Below are 16,193 nucleotides of genomic sequence, written 5' to 3'. Positions count from 1 at the left end.
GCCTCCCACATTATTAAAACCAATCACAATGGAAGGAAGCCAATCCAAAAAGGTGCCTGACAAACAGACAAATGGCAAGGCCATATGTCAACACTGTCACTCTATGGGTGACAACAACCCTTATTAACTACCTTTTATGTGCAAGCAAATCCTTTCTTCTGGAGGTAGGCCTATGTCTGTTGAAAGCTACTTAAGAGTGTAGAAGTTTTTCAGATGGGCTGAAAAACCAATTAATGTATGTTTACTATGAATTTGTCTTAATTCTCCAAAGCTTCCCAAATACTTAAAAATTCCTTTAAATGTTTATAAAAGAGTGCAGGCAATGTGCTTATCACACCCTGATTTGAGATTGTGCATCTACTTCTAATAGGTACTGAGTTCTGTCATTATGGTGTGGCTCCTCCATACAAAGAGCTTCACTGAAGGATCAGGAGTCAGTGGAACCATCCAATAGCTTACACACGCAGCTTCCTTCATTTGCTAAGAATGACGTGTAGCATTAAATCCTAGCTGTCATTAGCGTTCCAATAATTACACTCTCATTCATTTGGCAAGAAAGTCAACAACAAATTCCAGAGTAATTTTTTCCTTTAATAAAGATGTGTTCCTTTATTCCCCATTAAGAGAATAAAAGAAAATGTCTCCCTCTGGTGGACCTTGAATTCTAGCATTGCTTAATTCCATCTTTTCCCTCCTTTTTAGTACTAGGGATTGAACCCAGGGCACTTTACCAATGAGTCATATCCTGTCTTTTCTTTTATATTTTATTTTGAGACACAGTCTCACTAAATTGCCCATGCTTGATCTTGAAATCCTGATTTAGCCTCCCAAATAGCTAGTCTTACGGATATGAACCAACATGCCTGGCTCCAGTTTTGTTTTTTATGAGATCAATTCCACTTGCAAACTTCATTTCCTTATAAAGACTACTAATGTATTCATGATAAGCAATAAAACTATTTAAAATTTGGATTCAAATCTCATTTACTGAGCATTAAATCCTAGCTTAAATAGGCCAATGGATTATATAATATAAAGGTATATAAATAATAGGCCAATTTTTATTGCATAAAGTATTCCTACGCACAGATCTATGATGGATACTGCACTTACATCGCTCTGGAGGTCATAGGCCTGCCGAGCATGGATGACATCATTCTGGTCAGGCAGGCACGTCCACTGGTGGAGGTAGTTTCTGTAGTCCACGTCACTCACTAAGGTCTGGCACTTCTTGGCCAGCACCACCCCCAGCATGTCCACTGGGCTGCTGAACTTGGTCTTCCACTTCTCAAAGTCCTTCTTGTACTCCCTGTCACTCTGGATTTTGGCCACGTGCATGGACCACATCATCTTGGGGTCATCTTTAATATTCCGGGCTCCAATGTGGTGGCCCAGCTGTTTGCGGTAACCATCTTTGTATTTGTACTGAAATGAAAATGCACAAATCAGTCTTTATTATAAACCATTAGAGGCCACACATCTGTACAAAATCATCTTACTTTCATTGCAGTTTTGCAGATCAGCATTAACTGCAGCCAGTAATCCTGGCTTTTGTCCTGGAAGCATAGAGATGTGGTAAAATAGATGGAATTTATTAATTGTAGAGTATACTCAAAAACATCTATGGAATGGGACTAAGGAATAGTTCTGGAGGCAGAAGGCACACACCGTGGTGAGGTGTCACCTGCAGAAGTCAGGGAGAGAGCATTTGGACTAGGTGACCTGGAGAATTGGATCTTATACACTAAAAGCATGTCAGAAAAAGCATGCTTTTTGCAAGTTTGCAAGTGGCGGCATGGTGTGTTTAATAAGTTCTAAAATGAGTGTATGGTTCCTGTAAGCACCAGGAACCAGTAATCCAGGTCAAGTACTCCCTAGAGTGGCAACAGAGAATTTATTATTTATATTGAATTCATGCATTCAGTGACAGTGGCCAATTTTTGGCATCATTTGGAAAACTGATTAGTAAAACTGACATAGCAAATCAAATGGTCAGAACATGCTCCTCATAAGGTCATGGGTTTTAGTTTCACATGGGCCAACAATGTTTTTATTATTCCATGTCCAATGATTTCACCCTGGAACTTAAGCCAATTATCCCAAATATGTGCTTCTGATTTCAAGGACAACTGAGTTAGAAAGTAGGGACCAATTGGTAGGGGTAGTAGGAACTCAGCTTAGTAGGAAGGAATGAGGTTGTCTAGAGTCTCAACTTTGCTCCCCACTGAGACTTTGATTTGGGGCAAGTTGTTTAAACACTAATTAGGGGCAATTGTGAAGTCTAGGGTAATTATGAAGTGAGATAATACACATAAAGTTCTAAGCACAGTTCAGCACACTTCTTAGCTCTAATACTCATATTATTATTATTATTATTATTTAAATATTTTTTAGTTGTAGTTGAACACATACCTTTATTTTATTTATTTATTTTTATGTGGTGCTGAGGATCGAACCCAGCACCTCGCACGTGCTAGGCAAGCCATCTACCGCTGAGCTACAGCCCTAGCCGCCATTATTATTATTATTATTGGCATAAATCCATTTGTTGGGGATTTAACATGCACAAATGAATCAATTATACGATATTCCAATATAAAGAAAGGACAGTATAGGACCATATTCTTGAATAGTGGTCCTTGATTTTTGGAGCAGTGGTCTGTTCCTGAGGCACCAAGAAAGGATGATGGCTTTATCTGGAAGGTTGCCCTACACAACTAGGCTCCTGCTACTGTAAAGGCTACCTGCATGGGTCAGAATCCTCCTTCTGGTCCTGATCAATTGCCTTCTTTTCATAATCTTACAAGGGCAAATTGTAATAGCAAATGTCATATGCATTTTGGTTTTGGTACCAGGAATTAAACTCAAGCCACATCCCCAGCTCTGTTTTGTATTTTATTTAGAGACAGGGTCTCACTAAGTTGCTTAGTGTCTTGCTTTTGCTGAGGATGGGCTTTGAATTCACGATCCTCCTGTCTCAGCCTCCTGAGCTGCTAGGATTACAGGTGTGTGCCACCTTGCCCAGCTGTGAATATCATATGCATTTTAAAACACTGAATATTTAAAAAGCCAGATATGATTCTCAGTGAGTGAGCTTAAGTTTATGAGTTATACTTTCTATAAGCACAGTGATAATTTTTATGTAAATATCTCCAAGCCTACTGCTGCATTCTGGCAGTTTACACATGCACGGATCTTTCTCGTTTTTGGTGGGCTGAAGACACCATGTCCTACAGGTTACAAGGTCCTGTTTACAAATACCAAATTTTCCATTTCCCTCAAAAGTAGGTTTCTGAAAAACCCCACACAAATATATCAGGATACACTTTCAAAAGTTCAGCAAAGTTGTTGTTTTGTTTTGTTTTTAAAGATTTAGGTCAGTGAAAATGCCACATCAGATTGATCACACAGTGGGAATGGAATTGTCAACTCACATCACTGGCGATATCTCTGGAGGCCTTGGCTGCCACAATGGGGATGGCGTCACTTCGTAAGTCGTAGCCTTTCTTCTTTGCTTCCTCGTTGGCGAGTTTATACAGACTCTGAAGTTGGGGGGAAAAATCAGATGTTGATACTCACATCCAAAAGCCGATATAGAACTTAGATACTTCACAAAATTCCGCACAGATAGTGTCTATGACAGTGTTGTTTTTGAGAATACCGAATCTTCTAAATTTCTTTTACTAGATTAAGACTTAAAGAATGGTACCTCTGATGATCACTGCATCTTTATTTTAAAATATTTTGAATACATATATATGTGTATGTATATGCTTATACACATATACATATATGTGTAAGTGTATATATATATATATAATATTGGTTTGAAAATCTTAGTTTAAGCAGTGAATCGAGTTTGAAAATACTGGAAAAAACTAAGCTTTAACTCAGGCAAACAGTAGCAGAATGTGGATAAACTATTGCTCATGGCAATTAATTCGATTTGCATCTATTCTATACTGACTCTGTGTCTGTGACTGAGCTGGGTACTTGGAAATCAAAGATGAAGAAGAGACCGCTCTCAACTTTAAAGCTTCCGGGACAAGTGATAAAAGACAGATAACCTACAGAACCAATTGCTGAGAAGTCAGACCACAACAGGTGATTTAATGACATTATTAGCAAAGACCTCCAGAAAGGAGTCATTGACTCTGGACTAAGCATCAGGGAAGTTCCTGCAGCAGGGTGATCTTTGAGTTGGACCTTGAGTCATGGGCTGGTTTCCACAGACTAAGATGGAGCCAAGGGAAGAGAGAATGGCATGAATCAATGCACAGTGGACTAAGGCACTGGATAGTGAAGGAAGTGGGAGAGGCCCCTGAGAGGAGGTGGCAGGAGAGGAATCCAAAGTTGGACTGTGAACACCTGAAGCTAAGAATCTGGTGCTCAGTTCTACAGGAAATAGGAAACCAAGAAAAATCTTCCAGAAAAAGAGTGAAAAACTAAATTTGCATTGTAACTTCCTGCCCTAAATGAAATGGAAACACAAAAGAATCGAACTAAGCTGACTGACAGAGAAAAGACAGAGAAAGGAAACCAGGCAGGCTAAGCACTCAATGGAGGGTGTTCTCCCTTGGCCTTTTTGAACTATCACTCATCCTACATTTTTTCTAAGCTTTCTTTAGCAGAGTTGAAAATTTCAGAAATGCTAACTGGAGAGTTACAAGGCTCTGTCTCCTGAAATTTCTGCACATGCATTGAATGTTTTCCTATACCAATTAAGGACCTCCACTATAAGTTTGACTAAAAATTCACTCCTTTCTGAGAGTAGGACTTGATGTTTTTATTTTTTAGTGAACAGCTACTTACACAAGCACTAAAACTGCAGTCTGAATCCCTAAAGCCACTTAAGATGGAGGGTATTCTAGCTAAATTCTCTAAATTATATCCTGAAGAAGAGTAAAATTCTATTGATCCGGGCTGTCAAAAAAATAATACTTTACTTGCTGGTGGCTCCAAGCTGGGATTAAAAAAAAAATACAATCCATCAGCTTACATAGTCACAGAGTCACAAAAATTTCCACAGGCTTAAACCCATAGCCTCAGTCTAAGAAATGACACAGAGATAAATAGCAATCTCTGAACCAAGATTTAAACTTCCAAATGCATAAATTCTGGGTAGAGAAAACTTAGCTTCAGACCATGTAAATGCCTTGGAGTTGATCCCAAGTTCATGTGCACCAGCAGTGACGGAGCAGCCAGTGTGCCCCTGGGGAGCACGGGGTGCAGAAATGAAGGTCAAATGTCCAGAAGAGGAAATGTTATAGCTAACCATATTCTACTTTAGTTATTCCGACTTCACAGTATTTTGTTCAACTCTCAGTCACATTTTGCCAGGGATTTCATGTGAGGAATGCCCAGGAACTTAGGCTGTTTAGATTACAAAGAGAAGCTGGGGTGTGACTGGTGGGGGAGGACCCCTGTGGCTATCACTACATGTGGGGGTAGGCACAGATTGGTTCTGCTAACTTCAGAGCACTGCGTGGATTTGAGAAATGTTGTGACTCAATATATCAGAAGCACTTTTTTAAAATCATGTATCAGAAGCACTTTCTAATGGAATTTTCCAGAACAGATGGATTTATGAGATAAGCTCCCTGGGAACCCTTGAGCAAAGGCGGGTCAATCAATGACTTGTGGAGTGGGAATTCCTTTATCAGAAGAGATGCTGACTCTCTGCCTTTAGCATAAAGGATTCTAAAATGGGGGCATGTGGCCTTATGCTGTATAGAAGTGAAAAGGAAATGGCTTGTTAACACACACACTGACGGATTCTCTTTCATAGTCTCTCTGTCTCTGTTCCCAACTCTCTACAAGTGTATGTTACTTGGTGGAACTGTAATTTTAGTCCTTGACTTTAATTTTACACATTAAAAAGCTTAAATATATTTACCAAAGCTTTGCTTTACTGTCAAGAAGAGACACATTTGGCCTATTGCTTTTTCTTCACTTCAAAATAATAAAACAAGGAGCTGGGCTATAGCTCAGTATTACAGTGTTTGCCTAGCATGTGTGAGGTACTGGGTTCAGTCCTCCACACTACATTCAATAAATAAATAATTAATTAAATAAAGGTATTGTATCCATTTACAATTTAAAAAAATTTTAAATAATAAAACAAAATAAACTACTTAATCTTACGGATACTACTTAAATCATTAATTCTTATCATTCGTTCTCCTTAAATGACAATTTTTGCTACTTAAAGATTGACATCTGTGAGGGTGATTGAGAAATCTAAGATTTGTTTTTTTTGCACGAAGAAAGATTCTTGATAAATTTGCCATGCAGCATTATATCATCTTGGAATAAACTGATTGAAGTAAGAAATAGGGTGCAAAGATCAAAGAACTAGCATCTGCCCTCACCTCACTATAGTTGATTTTGTTCATTCTTGCCAACATGATTTCTGGCGTGTCTGGCATTATGTGGATCTGGGTCTTGTCTTTGTCCCAGGCTTCTGTGTATAAACGCTATTAAAGAAAATATATAAATCCATCAGAAAAAGAATTTAGTGTACGATCAATAGGAATTTTGTTGTATATAAACAATGACAAAAAAGAGACAAGGTCATGGCATTTTATATTCATTATGTATTTTATAAATATCTTCAAGTAATCAGTTCGAAGCAGAATAGATATTTATAAATACCTTCTGAGAACCTGAAACATGTATGTTAATAATTAAAAGGAATGTAAGAATAAACATCTTTTATACAAAGATTATTTTCTATAAATTTATGCCATTTTATCAAAACCATGAAATAACTGAAATATTAAAGTATAAATAACATCAGTTTTATGATAGATTAGATGGAGAAATAATGAAGGATGATGGGTGTCTCTTTTTGCTCAATATTCCATGTCTTGTCTCAATTATGCTACTTTTTCTTCCATTCAGCCCACCTTGGATCTCAGAATTCTGAAACCTCACCTTGTTCATGGTGATGGCATTATTCTTGGCCAATACTTGTTCCAGAGAATCAGTCACACTGGTAAATTTGAATTTGTCTGGAGGCTGACGATAGATTTTATCACTCAAAATTTCAGTTGCCCTTTTGCATTTTTCCACATCCAAAGAGCCAATGGGCACCCAGCCGATGCCTTTCATCCACTGGAGATCTGACTTATACAAATTCTGTTGACACAAATAGTGAATCAGTATTTATCCCTTCATTAGAAATGCATTTTTATCTATAAAACATAAAATCAAGTAAGAGTACACTTGAAAATAGTTTTGTAGGCATGTAGTGTTCAGACTGCAGGACATTTTGTCTGGAGGGTTAAAGGATTAACAACATTCCTAAGAAGAAAGGCAAGTATTCTTTGTTGACTAGGATTGGTGAGCTTGGTGCCACACATTGCTACCTTCTCCAGGGGGAATTAATTCACCAACTTCCCACCTTTGCATGTCCAAGATCCTCAGTACTCACATCACTCTGGAGGTCATAGGCCTGCCGAGCGTGGATGACATCATTCTGGTCGGGCAGGCACGTCCACTGGTGCAGGTAGTTTCTGTAGTCCACGTCACTCACTAAGGTCTGGCACTTCTTGGCCAGCACCACCCCCAGCATGTCCACTGGGCTGCTGAACTTGGTCTTCCACTTCTCAAAGTCTTTCTTGTACTCCCTGTCACTCTGGATTTTGGCCACATGCATGGACCACATCATCTTGGGGTCATCATGTATAGCTCGGGCACCGATATGGTGACCCAGCTGCTTACGATAGCCTTCTTTATACTTGAACTAGAAGAAGAAAAAGATTGTTTGTTATTTATTTTGACTTTAAGAAACATTACTAGGCTTAAATTATCATATTAATTAAAAATAATGATTTTCTTTGAATATGTAAGTATACAACACATGCATCTTAAAAACCATTTAGAAAACGAATGAAATATATATACAAAAAGAAATTAAAACATGACTTCTATTACTTAGAGAACTTTTTGTGGTGCATGTGTATAAAACAGAATAAAATTAGAGCATGAGTCAAACATTATATGGGTTGTTGCCTGCTCTTTTCAGTTATTATATAAGAATTTTCCTGCGTCACTAAGTAGTCTTTATAAATTTGATTTTTAAACTTGATTTTCTTTATGTGGATTATATTACTAGGTTTCATCCTTTGATTGTTCATCATTCTTTTTTTTTTAAATTTAGATATGTATGAGAGTAGAGAGTATTTGACATATACATACATGGAGTGCAACCCATTACATTTAGGTTCCCATTCTTGTGGTTGTACATGATGTAGAGTAACACTGGTTGTGTATTCATATATGAGCATAAGAAAGTTATGTCCAATTCATTCTATCGTCTTTCCTATTCCCAAATGACTATTCATTTTTAAATTATGATCATTACTTGCCACATTTTGGAAATAAAAGAAAAATATATTTTTCTACCTGATGGACAAAAGAAATGAAAGGATAAAAGTTTTAGAAATGTGAGAAAATCCACATTTTACTCCATATATGTATAATATGTCAAAATACCCTCTACTATCATATATATCTAAAAAGAACAAATTTTAAAAAAAAAGAAAGCAAATATCTGCAGCTCATCACTGGGTACAGGGACAAACATGGTCCGCATGGATGGTTGGACTTTGAGTAATGTATCCTATTTACTCAGTCTCTGTAGGGCCTGGGTTTGGTTTTGAAGGAACCCTACGATAAATTTGATTGTATAAAAGAAATAGATCAGGTGGAAAAACCAAAAAGATATCTGAATTATAGTCAATTACCCAATACTTTTGTTCAGCAGGAAATGGACATGTTTTGAAATGCAAGTTGCTATGGACTCAGCCATAGGTAGAATAGGTAGAATTTAACCTGGGTGCTAAGAATTTGATTACCATTATTTTAAACTATCTGCTGCAAAACCAAACCATTAGCAACAGTTTTAGCCTCATAGCTTACTTGCTCTACTATACATCTAGGCTAGAGAAAGTGATCTTGGATCCAAAGCTTAGATGAAGAATTTCTCAGGTGTACTTACATCACTGGCAATATCTCTGGAGGCCTTGGCGGCCTTAATAGGAATGGCATCGAGCCGCATATCATAGCCTTTCTTCTTGGCTTCTTCTAGGCCAAGTTTATATAATTTCTGAAATAGACATAAATAATCATAAGTTTTATTTATAAAGTGCATTGTAAGGAAAACATATCATTTACCTCTAATATACTGCTTACCTCACTGTAATTTACTTTGTTTTGTTTAGCTAGTAATACTTCAGGGGTATCTGGCATAATGTGGATAGTAGTTTTATCTTTATTCCAAGCTTCTGTATAGAGGTGCTAAAACAAACAAAATACAGGTCAGTAATGAATAGTCTGATTCTTAATGAGACTAAAGAGATTCTGCTCTGTGACCTGGTTGTGACACTTACAGGTTGAGACATTTCCTGTCAGTAAGAAGCACACTTACTTAAAAACTACTTTGATATTAAGTAAAAGAATTGAACATGAATTTTCTTTTGTATTAACAAATTTCAGTGCTTCCACCAAATTTTTTTTTTTTAAATCAGTACTTCATTCATGCAAAGAAAGGACTTACATGGTTCATGGTAATAGCATTATTTTTTGCCAAAACCATTGGTATGGAGTCCATAAGGCTGGAAAACTTGAATTTATCTGGGTGCTGACGGTAAACATGGTCACTCAAAATTTGAGTAGCTCTTTTGTTCTTCTCATCCTCTAGAGAACCAGAAGGTATCCAGCCAATGCCTTTTAGCCACTGAAGATCAGCCTTGTACAAATTCTGAAATTACAAGTGTCAAATCACTAAACAAAAGCATGTGTCCCTAAAGAAATAAGAGTTTATAGTATGTAACATTACATATGACTATATATAATACATGTATAATATTTTAATGAATTCTTACAAAATTTCAAAATTTTGGTATGAATTTTCAATCATCAAAATGCTCAGATCAGAAGCATATTTTGGAAAACACTTAACAGAAGCATGCAAAGGACAACTTAATTCTTTAATTGCCTAGATTAGCAACCTAGAGGTTTCCATCAAAGCAATGACTCTGCTGATCTTTCTTTGTGGAATAATGATGCCTCCAGATGTTGGTGAGTGGATAAAACTGGGCATTAGTCCAGGGATGTAGAACTCATTGTGTAACTTCCACTCCCATTACATTAGGTGAATTTGTGTGTATGTGTGTGTGTGTGTGTGGTGCTAGGGATTGAACCCAGGGCCTAGCACATGCAAGGTAAGTACTCTATCAACTGAACTATTTCCCCAGCCCTCAACTCCAATCACTTTAGGGGAATTTTGACACTAAGGAAAACATAAACAATATTTAACTGATCAAAGAGAAACCTTAGACTCACATCACTCTGGAGGTCATAGGCCTGCCGAGCGTGGATGACATCATTCTGGTCAGGCAGGCATGTCCACTGGTGCAGGTAGTTCTTGTAGTCCACGTCACTCACTAAGGTCTGGCACTTCTTGGCCAGCACCACCCCCAGCATGTCCACTGGGCTGCTGAACTTGGTCTTCCACTTCTCAAAGTCTTTCTTGTACTCCCTGTCACTCTGGATTTTGGCCACGTGCATGGACCACATCATCTTGGGGTCATCTTTAATATTCCGGGCTCCAATGTGGTGACCCAGCTGTTTGCGGTACCCATCTTTGTATTTGTACTGAGGGGAAAAAAGAATGTATCTAATTTCTTTCAAAATTAACTTATGTTGCCATTTTTTGTGGGAAATCACAAATAACTTTAATTCTAAATATTGTACTAATCCTGGAAAGCCACAGATTTTGTTTTTTGATAGGAAAGATTAAAGGCTAAATTCAGTTACAATTTCATACATAATAAATGCATCCTTGATCTTATTCCTCATCCCACACTGCATGTCTGGGACTATTTCACTGTTTTAATTTGTTATCCCATAGAAGATTTTGTTCTATTTAAAATTACACTGAGACTGCTTTGAAGGGATTAATTGTAATTCAATCAGTATCAATAGGGGATGAGGTCTTACTTCACTGGCAATTTCCCGGGATGCTTTGGCTGCTTTGATTGGTATGGCATCAACAGGAAGATCGTAGCCTTTTTTCTTCAGCTCCTCATAACCCATTCGGTAGATTTTCTGTTGAGAGAAGGTCACTTGGCAAACTGTTCTCTATAAACAACTGCATATGCAGCATAATGAATCCAATGTGCTGAATACTTTAAGAGTCCATGGAATAGTATCTGTGCTCTAGACTACTCAAATATAATTGGAAATTATGGTCGGGGATTGCTAATGATCTTATTTTAAACTTTAAAGCTTTTTAATTGCCTAGATGCACAAAATTAAATGTCAGCTCTTCCCAAATTCTTATGAGACTGCAGAAGCAAATTGATAGAAAAATGGAATGAAAGATACTTAGACACTGTTTTCCAATTAATGTGGAGTATTTTACTAGGAGCTATTTTTAGAAAAGAGTAACACCTGTCCATGTTTCTCCTCTAGGGGGAAAATTACGTGTAAGTGGCTTCTGCTTCTGCTTTCATGTGGCTGATGCATTGTGAATGATTGTTTATAATATAGGGCCATCTAAAGAAGGATCAACATCTGTAGGTAATATACAGAATCCTTCAAAATTTTTTAAAGCTGAAAATTTTAAAGAGCTTAACCATTAAATTTTTATAATTTATGTATAATCATTTGTTTCTTCATATTTGTGACATAATTAAGAACTATACTAATCCTTATGGTATTATTATTCTAACATATTTAATGTTGAAGTCACTCTCCTGGAGCTTAAAATAGGTTCTTAAAATAGTTTATTTTTTGCATCTATAAATTTCAGGAGATTATGTTGACAATAAAAATGAAATTATCCCGCATGAATTTTATATGCTCACTCACTCAAACTTTCATTGAACATCTACTATGTGTTGGGCATGGTGCTAGGTGAGCACTCAAGACCCAGTAGGAATTGCGTATAAGAAACATCTGCCCCATATAGGGACATTACATTACTTTGAGATGTGTATAGTGGAACGCAAGGCACAGAGAGAGCAGCTTCCCAACTCTGCCTGTGACAGGAGTACCAAAATCTTGAGCTTCAATCTGAAAGTTTTATATAAGGGATCTGAATCACATGTAGTTTATTAATTTAAATGGTTCAGGGATTCAAAAAGACTTCCAAACAACTTCAATGACATAGAAGCAATTAAAATGAGCTTTCTGAAAATGCATGCTGAATTTGGAAACTTACATCACTTGTATTGATTAAGTTTGCCTTAGCCAGAATAATGTCAGGTGTATCAGGCATGATGTGAATTTGAGTCTTGTCCTTGTCCCAAGCTTCTCTATAAAGTCTCTAAAATGAGAAATAAGAATTTTTCAATGGTTGTATTAGATCAGCACATGATATAGGTGGCTTCTACATTAAGCATCATTAAATATTACATTTACATTAAACATTATTACTGATGAAATAGTAAACATTATAAACATCTGGAACACGATTGTCTTCCAAAATGTATATTAAGGACCACACTTTCAAAGTTACAGATAATTCTGCCCTTAAGAAATCAGTTCAAGTAATTAGAACTTTTCCCAATGTTATCAAAAGGAACAGATTTTTCCATTTTGGGGGTTGTAAAGTTTCCCTTAGTGTTTAATTGCAAGAGAGCCCGGCCTTCTCAAAAAATAACTTATTCAAAGTTTGCCTAGAAATTAGGGAGTTTCATTTTTTATGTGGCTGGGAGAAATAGAAAGTCTGCTAGTCCATTTTCAGCCTTTATTGGATCCAATAATAGCCATTTTAACCACAGCCTTTCCCTTTTACCCACCCTAATTTTAGAATTAGCCAATTGTATAAATTGTATCCAAGTCCTCCAAATAGGGTGAAAGGCAGCATTATGTTAGTGGACTGCTTGCCCATGTGCACTTGCTAGCCAAGTTCTGTAGCTTGCCCTTCTGTCAGAATTAAATGCCTTGCCTACCTACTTTTGAATGTGTTTGATTTCTTGCAGCACCTCGGTATTTCTAACAGGCTTACTATTTATATTAATATTATTTTTGAGGATTCGGATTCCCAAAAGGATTACATTTGGGAATTTATTAAAATCTATTTGATGTTCAAAAGCTATCCTTAAGTTTGTCCTCAATAGAAAACAAAGAGACCCAGACAAAAATCTCAGTTATCTCACTTATCTAAACCAGGTTATTTATATAATATTAGAAAATATCTCCACAAGATACTTATCAATTACAAAGGGTAAAATGGTAACTTGAGAGTGATCAGTTTAAATTATCAGTAATGGAACAAATTGATATAATGTGCCTCCTAATATGATATACTCAGGACACAATGTGAGATAGCCTGAAAAGAGAATCTGAATCTAATCATGAGGACACCAGGAAACACAACTCCAGCAGACCCTACAAAATAAGTGGCCTGTAGTTTTTACAAATGTCAAGGACTTGGAAGATGTAGAAATAGTGAGAAAATAGTCCTGAATAATGGAAACTAAAGATATGGCAAGAAAACGTAGCACATGATCTTGGATTGGATCCTGGACCAGGAAAAAAATTTTTTCTTCTGCTATAAATGACATTAGTGACAAAATTGAACAAATTCTGCAAACTGATAATTATCAACATTAATTTCATAATTTTGATCATTATAATGTAAGTTATATAAGATGTCCTTATTTTCAGCAGATACACACTGAAGTATTTCAGGGTGATGAGGCATCATAAAGTAATTTACTTTGTCATATAGATATATTCAGGAGACAGGGAAAATGAGGGAGGGAAGAAGAGAGGGAAAGAGAATACAAATGTGTTAAAACATTAATGTTTGTGAAATGTGAGTGGAAAAAATACATAATTTATACTTGGTTTGAACTTTTATGTATGCCTAAGTTTATTCCAATATAATATTTTTCAAAATTTCATGGATTCCTTGGATTTGTCAATTTCCCTTTGAGATATTTTGTGTGAGATGAGTAGGTTGGCACTTTTCTTTTTGAATATATATACTACAGCTCATATAACCTAGAGAAGCTGATTAAGATCTTCAGGGCCAAAACAAATCAAAGCTCGTCATTTTTCATTATTTTTTCCAGCTCTGCACCAACCTTTCTGATCAAGAACACCAATTTCTCAACCTTGTTACTACTGGTTTCATTTGCTGGACAATTCTTGGTTGTAGAGGGCTCTCTTGTGCACTGTGGTATTTTTAGCAGCATTCCTAGTTTCTATCCACTAGAGGACAGCAGCATGCCACCCCCAAGTTGTGACAAAAATATTTGTAGATGTCAAATGTCTCCTGTGGGACAAAACTGTCTCTGGCTAATAACCACTAAATGAGATCATTGCTTCAATGGCATGTGCCACTTTCATTCCATGGAACCCAGGAAAAAATGCTAATATTGAATATGCTGGCAGATTTATCAGCCTACATAAAAGAAGAGGCAGCAGGTGCAAGGAGCCTAACTAGTCTGGCTTCTATTCCAGAGGCCTTAGCATATCAGTATTTCTGCATCCCTGTACCTAGGGCTCACGGCTGGGGATGTGTCCATTAACTTTATGATTCAGGTTTTTCTCTTGCTCATCTTATTAGTCAGAGCTCTCTCCTAAGAAACTAGGATTCAAAGAGATGGAAAATACTCTTGCCATCATAGAAGAAGAAGAAAGAAGAAGAAGAAGAAAGAAGAAGAAGAAGAAGAAGAAGAAGAAGAAGAAGAAGAAGAAGAAGAAGAAGAAGAAATGAATTCTTAGATATTCATAATGAAGTTGACAAGTCAGAATTTACTTTAAATTTTGGAAACAAAATTGCAAAAAATCTGATGGGTTGCTTACGAAGAGAGGAGCTAAAACTTACTGATGCTTACTATAAGCTGATTATGGGTTTACATGTTACATAAAACTCATAATGCATATGATAAATATAAAAATATATAGATATTAAATACAGTATATGTATTTAGACCATTTCAGGTGTCTAATTATATATCTATTTAAGCTTTCTTTTTTTTTTTTAACCACACTCAGGATTGAACCCAGTGGCAATCTACCACTGAACTACACCTTCCAGTCCTTTCTATTTTTATTTAAATTTTTTTACCAGTTCCAGAATCTCAGTACACATAATTCAATCTACTGAAACGTTCAGGATTAGGCTTTTAGTTGAGTACTGATTAATCTTTCCTTTCTGTGCATAAAATTATTCCAAACTGCTTTTATTTATTTTATTCAATAAATACTTCCTGAACACCTATTATTTACCAGGCAATGGTGTCAGTACTAGAGAAGAAAATAAGTTGGAGATGAAATATACAATTATATACTATGCAATAGTATTATTGATTTATATTGATTTAGTAGAACTAACTTTATCAATCATTTGGCAGAAAAATAACAATCTTTATAATACGTTCACTGTGCCTTTGTAAGGTATTTAGACCCTTTTGTCTTAGTATTCTTTATCCCAACAACAACAAAATCCTAGGTTTTTAATGCACTCAAGTTTCAAAGAAAAAAATATAATCAATAATTTCTCAGTACATCTAGCTAAATAAGGAGGGTTTAGGTGACTAAAATTGACACTAGACTTTTTTACCTTATTCAGTGTAAGGTAGTTGATAATTCAAAGCAAACCAATGTAAAACGTTTTTGCTGTGTTATATGATGCAATTCTCTCCTAATCTATTCACTTATTTATTTTAGTTTTGCTTGTTTGTTTTTGAGACAGGGTCCTGTTAAGTTGCCCAGGCTGACCTCCCAACTCAGCCTTCCCTAGTGAGTCACTAGGATTACAGGTGCACAACATCACGCTCAGATTTCTACTCATTTATTAAGGGAAAGTTACTAAGCAACTGCCAAATGGCAGCCAGTATAATCTATTTAATAAATTTCTAAAGAATTACTCACATCACTCCTATTTTTGGCATTTGTTTTTGCCAAAACTATGTCCATGGCATCAGGAATGCTGGTAAACTTGTTTTTGTCTGGAGGCTGGCGATATTTCTTCTCACTGATGATTTCTGAAGCCCGCTTATTCTTTTCTGCTTCCAAAGAACCAAGGGGACTCCATCCTATGCCTCTCAGCCACTCAAGGTCAGACTTATACACATTCTGTCAAAGGACAAAGCAAGCCATCAAAACCCCATCCTCTCCTGTATCTATGCCTTAAGTGATTCTGTGCACTACAAATAGACACACTT

At 36.4% G+C, this 16,193-nt stretch overlaps 1 protein-coding gene across 1 annotated transcript in view; it reads right to left on the bottom strand.

Annotated features, from left to right (window-relative positions):
- The window catches only part of Neb (nebulin), a 202,939-nt gene that overhangs the window by 116,603 nt on the left and 70,143 nt on the right, over window positions 1-16,193 (bottom strand). The window contains exons 53-64 of the mRNA XM_058573519.1: window positions 15,901-16,104; window positions 12,233-12,337; window positions 11,008-11,115; window positions 10,351-10,662; window positions 9,563-9,766; window positions 9,199-9,303; window positions 9,005-9,112; window positions 7,436-7,747; window positions 6,937-7,140; window positions 6,372-6,476; window positions 3,435-3,542; window positions 1,114-1,425 (exon numbers count right to left, since the gene is read on the bottom strand). Coding sequence (XP_058429502.1) covers window positions 1,114-1,425; window positions 3,435-3,542; window positions 6,372-6,476; window positions 6,937-7,140; window positions 7,436-7,747; window positions 9,005-9,112; window positions 9,199-9,303; window positions 9,563-9,766; window positions 10,351-10,662; window positions 11,008-11,115; window positions 12,233-12,337; window positions 15,901-16,104 — 2,187 coding nt within the window. The remainder of the gene's footprint in view (window positions 1-1,113; window positions 1,426-3,434; window positions 3,543-6,371; window positions 6,477-6,936; window positions 7,141-7,435; window positions 7,748-9,004; window positions 9,113-9,198; window positions 9,304-9,562; window positions 9,767-10,350; window positions 10,663-11,007; window positions 11,116-12,232; window positions 12,338-15,900; window positions 16,105-16,193) is intronic.

The sequence above is a fragment of the Marmota monax genome, unplaced genomic scaffold, assembly GCF_021218885.2.
Source record: "Marmota monax isolate L192 unplaced genomic scaffold, Marmota_monax_Labrador192_F-V1.1 WCK01_AAM20220418_F8-fsc00048, whole genome shotgun sequence".
NCBI classification, from domain to species: domain Eukaryota; kingdom Metazoa; phylum Chordata; class Mammalia; order Rodentia; family Sciuridae; genus Marmota; species Marmota monax.
Note: the sequence above shows the minus strand (reverse complement) of the source record. Positions and strands in the feature narration are given on the sequence as shown.